We start from the raw sequence: 6,585 nt of genomic DNA, 5'->3' as shown, positions 1-6,585 counted from the left end.
AGCATATATATATATATATATATATATATATATATTTATATATATATATATATATATATATATATATATATATATATATATTAGGTTTTTATTTCAAACTATAAAGAGTGGGAAATATTGTTTTTGTCAATGGAACAAAGCAACAAAAAGAGATACAAAGAGAATAAGGCTAAAACTTTACGTTACATTCAAAATGGGCTGCACGAGTGATAATTTTAAGCCCAAATTTCCAGACAGTTAGATTTTAAAGGCTTTTTCTTCCTACACCTCGTAATTACTATATTCACTCCATTCCCAAAGTTATGTATCATAAAAAGAAGATCAATAAATTCATTACTGTAAAAACAAAAACACAATTATACAATTATAACGACAATAATATAAATTCTTTATCTTAAAATTTTGGAGTAATCTCTCCTTAATATACCTTCTCCTTTAGAAAAAAAAAAAACCATCAAAAACGTGTTTGATTCAAACTCAGAGTACAAGATAACTGGCATGTTGATGTAAATAAACTTTTGAATTCAAAATTAAGTATTGTCAATCAAAAGAAATTATTTAAAAAATAAAATTTTGATTAAAAACAATCAGTTTGATGTTTTTATAAATATTATAGTAATAAAAAACGGGAGTAAATTCTACATTTTTATTAAATTCAACAAAGTAAGTTTATTAAGTTAAATTTTATCCTTCTATTAAATTCAAAGTCATTTATTAAATTTCTAATATCCGTATAATATTAGTATATAATATGTCTATTATCTACAAACCACATAATTTTTTATGTCAAGTGGTAAACATATTTGCAATCTCCAAAAAAAGGTAAACATCTGTCAAGAATGAAGTCACAACATTGGCATTCCACGAAAAGTTCTTTTTAACAACAATTTTTTAATAATTTTTTCACAACACATACGTGACAGTTTGTGATTGGTCCGTTTTAAATATTTTTTTAAACATAAATTCAAAGAGACCAATAAAGTGATGACACATATTCCGTTATAAAAAAAATTGTCAAAAAATGTTATAAAAGTATAATTATCCTTCAAGTTAATGCTGGTAATTGTACTGCACAAAGAGAATGAGTTTGCACAACTTGTTTCTGCAAGTAAAATTGATTTCATTACAAGTTAAAATTAGTATAGAACTCATTCAGGGAACAACAGAAATGAGGACTCATAAGGGCACTATCAAAGTATGTTTGAACCTATGATATGTTAAACTAGAAAATCAATACAAAAAAAAAAAAAAATAGAAACTGTGTATGAGTTAAACTACAGTTGGATCCATTCAGTCCCATCAATAAAGCTAAGTGACAGAAAAGGTGTAGCTTCCTCATCAGTGAGTTCTCTTGACCATGAAACTCTCCCTGCAAAACTTGCACCAGGTCCTGTGCACTTGTACTGCCCATAGAAAACAGTTCTGGTATATATATATATATATATATATATATATATATATATATATATATATATATATATATATATATATATCAATATTAGAACAAGATAAGTTGTAGAATAATTCTATTGCTGATATAAAAAGAATTTATGTTGTCAATCAGATATCTTATTAGAGGTTTTTCTGTGATAATTATTATAGAACTCAACACAGTTTGTGATTGATTGAGAGTAAAAAGTTGTATTACAAAAACATGGTGTATTTTCTCATCAAGCAATAAAGGCACCCACATGCGCATGCCAATATGTATATAGCTGTATACCAAGTAAGATTCAATAGAATAATAGGTTAAGGTATTGGATTAGGTGGCTTTTCAGACACTTAGTGCATGCTGCTGTACCTTATCTATATTGCAGATACAGACATGAGGTTCGGTGGTTAGAATCCTCTGAATTTAGTATACAGTATTCACTTATCATTTTCCCTCAAAAGTCATACCAATTTCTGTCTTCAGAAAGTTCCTAGTTTGTTTTTAATATAACTTTTTGTTGGAGGGTTCATAGGATAACACGTAGACTTGCACCAGCATTTATATATATGTATATATACTTATGGATGGAATTGGACAACGATATGTGTATGGTTAACTAGGCTTATTTTCTTGACCTCACACACTAGATAAAAAAAGGTACCAATGTTGTTATCATTATTATTCCCTTGTTGTGTCATAAGAATAGACTCATTCATATTTCTTAATGGTTTGATGGAGACAGGTTTGGTTATGTTGATGCTGCACTGAATAGAGGGTATTTTTTTTTTGTCATTTAAGAATAAGGGTAGCATGAATGGCTGAAGAATGGTGTTTGTGACATGTTAAGTGGGAAGAACAGATAAAAAGGAAGATGACAAAAAACACTTCACACCCATACTGTGCAGTAAGTATGAGAGTGAGTGGCACCGACCCATTTCTGCAATGGTCCTCAATGGGTTAAAGATGCTGAGAACCAACAAAATGAATTGATGTGTAGAAGTAGATAGGAGGAGTTTTTGTTAATTATTACAAAAGATTCTTCATTTCTTCATAATACTAAGTTTCCTTTAATGGGTTAATTTTTTAGCAGAAACTATTTTATAATAAAGTGTAAAGGTTGAATCTTCAACAATATATACCTAAAAAACAGACATCTGTCAAGTATTGAACATTGTGCTTCTTCAATCTACTTAATGGGGTCTCAAACATAATTTTTGGTGGTATTTTTTCCATTAGAGAGATGTTGTGAGGTCAAATGGTCTTAACATTGTGCCAAGAGTTCATGGCAGATAAATTGAACTGATAAAATGACCTTTCGGCCTTGCAATTTCGTTGACTTGCAGGAATCATCCCTTTCAAGAAGAGAGAAGGTTTTATTGTGTGGGGATATTTCATTTCCATAAAAAATATATATTTGTAAGATCTGTCATGGTATACAGAAAAAATTAAACAATTTTGGTACAGATATATAGATTTTGTGTATGAATATGTGAAGAAGGGAAAGAGTAACATACGTTTCACGGTTAGGGTCACCCCAGTTATACCAGCCTTTGGGAATGATGATGTTGTCCATATACGTGTATGCAAAGACCACGCGAGAAAAGGGTCCCCATGCCCTTCCAAGGTATAGTGCCCCTGATCCCGTGACCTTACAGTTCACAAATGAGAACCCTGTGTCCTCCAACATACTACTCCTTCCTTGAGCTGTTACTGCCCCCGTGCTCTGTGCTATCGCATGCACGTGACATCCCTATATGTAAATAGTATAGTGTCACAGACAAAGTTATCAGATTCTCTGAACCAAACTGTCTTTACGGCTAAAGAATTTTGGAACGTATGAAACAAGCTAGCTTAAAGAAAACTTCAGGGTTTGATCTAATAGTTTTAAATTTTTCTTCTTTTTTAAGGTCTAAAGCAATTAGTACTAAAAAAATTGAATTTTTCTTTTTGTTGGAGATCTAATAAAGGACATTACCTATTCGGGTCTTGAGCTGTCTGTTCACTTCAACAATTGATCACTTATGTTGTTCTAACATGATAACTTATAGAACAACCTAATTGTGCTACATGGTTAGAAGAAAGTGGTTGAAAACTTTTATGATTTCAAACAACAAATTCATCAGATACAAATTTGGTTAGGTTATTCTGGTATGAAGAAACTGTTACATGTTTCAAGACATTTGACCATTACCAATATCTAATGAAACTCGATTCAACGTTATTATTTCTTTCAAGTAAATTGATAATTTCGTTTATTTGAAGCTTTTGGATTAAACTAAGGCAATCATTGCAGATTAGAGGTAGTAAGTAATGATTATGCAAAGAAAATGTAACCTCAAATAGTGAGAGAGAGTTGCCGAATATGAAATCAACAGAGCCTTCAATGTAACAATCTTTATAGTAATGTCTGCCCACATGATCATAGAGTGTGTCTTGTGCTCCTAAGAATTTGCAGCCTACGAATGCTGCTGTGTCTGCTGAAATCCTTAATGCTACCGCTTGCTTTCCGATTGCTCCTGGTGCAGGAACAGGAGTTGTGTTCTGCATTCAGAATATATATTACTATGCTTGTATAACACAAAAAAGAAAGGTAAATTAGGATAGAAATAGAGGGATTTTTTTTTTCTAACTTGGAATGTGATGTTCTTGGCAATGAAATAAGGCGAATTCACAGCAAAAGTTGCTGAACCATAGGTTCCTAGTGGCCTCCCATTTGAACCAGGTGTTTGAGCAGTGTCACTCCATTTAACAATGGTTTCATCTGCACCATCTCCCTCTATTGTTATGTAGGATTTGAAAGCAGGAATGTTAACCTTCTCCCTGGAAATACACAAATGAAATTGGAAAATCAGATGCAAGTCAAATCAAACACTTTTCACAATTCGTTGCAATATCAAACACAGAAGACAATTTGCATAATGTAACACGAAGATGGAGGTATAAGGACAGAACTAAAAGGCTATGCGTTGCAGAATTTACTTCAGACAAAGACCAATTCTCCGGGATTTTGAATGATAGAATGAGAAGGAAAAGGACATTAGAAGAAACAAAAGTTGTAAACTGGATAAAAAGAAAAAAAAAACACAAGTAAAAGAATGCAATCATGAATGCAGACAAACAACAAAATCCATGTCTTATATGAACACAGCACAATTTGGAAAGGGCACATAGCAGAAGGACCAGAATGTGGCAGAATTCAATAGAAGTACAAGAAAAGGCAGTACTATTACTCACGTGTAGACACCTGCATGGACTTTTATGAGCACTCTCACAAGATTGACGAATGGAAGGGAATCGATGGCTTCTTGAATTGAGGTAAAATCTCCAGCACTAGGATTCTTATCAACGTGCAAAGTGTAGGAAGCCACAAGCTTATTTTTGGCTGCCTTAAAAACTGAGTGTTTGAGGGAACCAACAAAGTTCACCCATTTCATGAATTGCTCTTCAGAATACTGCACTCTAGTCATGTTGGTCAATAACCCTTTACCCGCAGAACGTCTTGGTCTAATTCCCTTGGTATGGCAATGTACTCTACTGGGATTTTGCAGAAAAACAAGAACAACTGCTAAAAAGATGAACAAGTAATGCAAGTTTGACATTGTAAGAGAGACACAACAGAGAGCCAGCAGGAAAACAAAACTGAAAAATGATTGCTGATGTGACAATCAGAGAAAACAATTATGTTAGTGAGAATAATAAATACAACACCAATGGAGAATGGTATCTTGAACTTGAAGTGCTTATTGCTATGGCTTATATACTAGTTTTGGCACTTGGTTTAGGTGTAAAGTAACAACATCAGTTCTGTCATTTGACTTAAAACCGGTTTTGGTAACCTTAATGAAGGCTTAAGTAAAAACATGAATGAGACTAAAACCAATCAATATTTAGTATTTGGAATATGATTACACAGAAAATACAAAGTTTAGGTGTAAAGTGAAAAATAAGGACAGAAAAGAAGAGGTCACGGGTGGTTCTTCTACTGACATTTATGTAGAAAAGAGAAAGAGAGAGAGAGACAGACAATGTCAACCACAGGACAGGTTGCACTTTCTGCGTATAACAACATTGTCTGATAGAAATATTTGGTCATTAGTTATTAGTCATCTTCCATTTGTTGTTGTTGCTGTTTGTTTGGTGTTACCCGTGAGCCTCTTTGTGTTTGTTCAGATAATATAATAATAGGTTGAGTAGTACTTATGTGCATTGAATAGCATTTCATATGAAAAAAATAGAAATTTAAGCATACTTTTGTGGTTGTGCATGCTGAGCATTGGCAACACCTACTCTTGAATCATGGCCGTCCAGTGTTTGGACATTCGTTAATGTACTTAGATTCTTGTTGTTGTTTAGCTGATTAGAGTTATTTGGTAATGGTTAAGATTTTCTGGATGAGTGGTAAATTCCATGTGGTTGGTGAATCAGAGAAACTCTGTGGGCACCCATAAAGGGTAATGCAATGTGGCTAAAGCAACATAGGTTAGGCCAAAGTCATAAAGAAAAATGGACCAGACAAAACTCTAAGTTAACAACATTTACAAAATGAAAATATAGCATTTGCATAGAAAAGAAGTTTGCGCTGTTATCGAAAGTGGGCCTTGAAACTTGAGGAAGATGAAATCATATACTTAGAGGACATTCATTTCCGCACCTCCATGATTTCAGCCTACACCTCTATAAATTTGAAAATTCTGAATTTTTTATTTTAGATTTTAATTTTAGCTGGAAATTGTGTATTATGAAGATATTTTAGATTATATAATTCACAACGCTAAATATCAATATTTTATATTCCAGAAATGCAAATTGGTATGAATTATACATTCTTATATATAAATTTTGTACTTTGAAGTATACATTTCAAAATATATTTTTTATTTTTGCATTCTCAATTTTGTATATTTTTTAATATCTAGAAATATGAATAAATAGAATTTAGCCTTTAACATATACTTAAGAATATTTCAGTAATTTTAACCTTTTATGGAGTTGCGTGTAGAAATTATTGAGGTGCATCTTTCAAAAGGCTTCATGACCCACACACACTTTTGTGATTTTGTGACTCACCAATTTTGGACACATATTCTATATGCAATATAGTATAAAGTAAATATATATATATATATATATATATATATATATATATATATATA

The 6,585-nt window shown here is 32.0% G+C and overlaps 1 protein-coding gene across 1 annotated transcript; it reads right to left on the bottom strand.

Moving 5' to 3' along the window:
• Positions 1-1,064: 1,064 nt before the first annotated feature.
• Positions 1,065-5,384, bottom strand: LOC106766400 (probable pectinesterase 53). The gene is made up of 5 exons (XM_014651133.2): positions 4,667-5,384; positions 4,063-4,252; positions 3,767-3,973; positions 2,947-3,182; positions 1,065-1,422 (listed from the first exon to the last, which is right to left on the bottom strand). The coding sequence occupies exons 1-5, from the start codon at positions 5,029-5,031 to the stop codon at positions 1,275-1,277; spliced, it is 1,146 nt and encodes a 381-aa protein (XP_014506619.1). The 5' UTR covers positions 5,032-5,384; the 3' UTR covers positions 1,065-1,274.
• Between the last annotated feature and the right edge of the window lie 1,201 nt (positions 5,385-6,585).

The sequence above is a fragment of the Vigna radiata genome, chromosome 1, assembly GCF_000741045.1.
Source record: "Vigna radiata var. radiata cultivar VC1973A chromosome 1, Vradiata_ver6, whole genome shotgun sequence".
NCBI classification, from domain to species: Eukaryota; Viridiplantae; Streptophyta; class Magnoliopsida; order Fabales; family Fabaceae; genus Vigna; species Vigna radiata.
The sequence above is the reverse complement of the archived record's forward strand: the minus strand, read 5'-3'. Positions and strand labels throughout refer to the sequence as shown.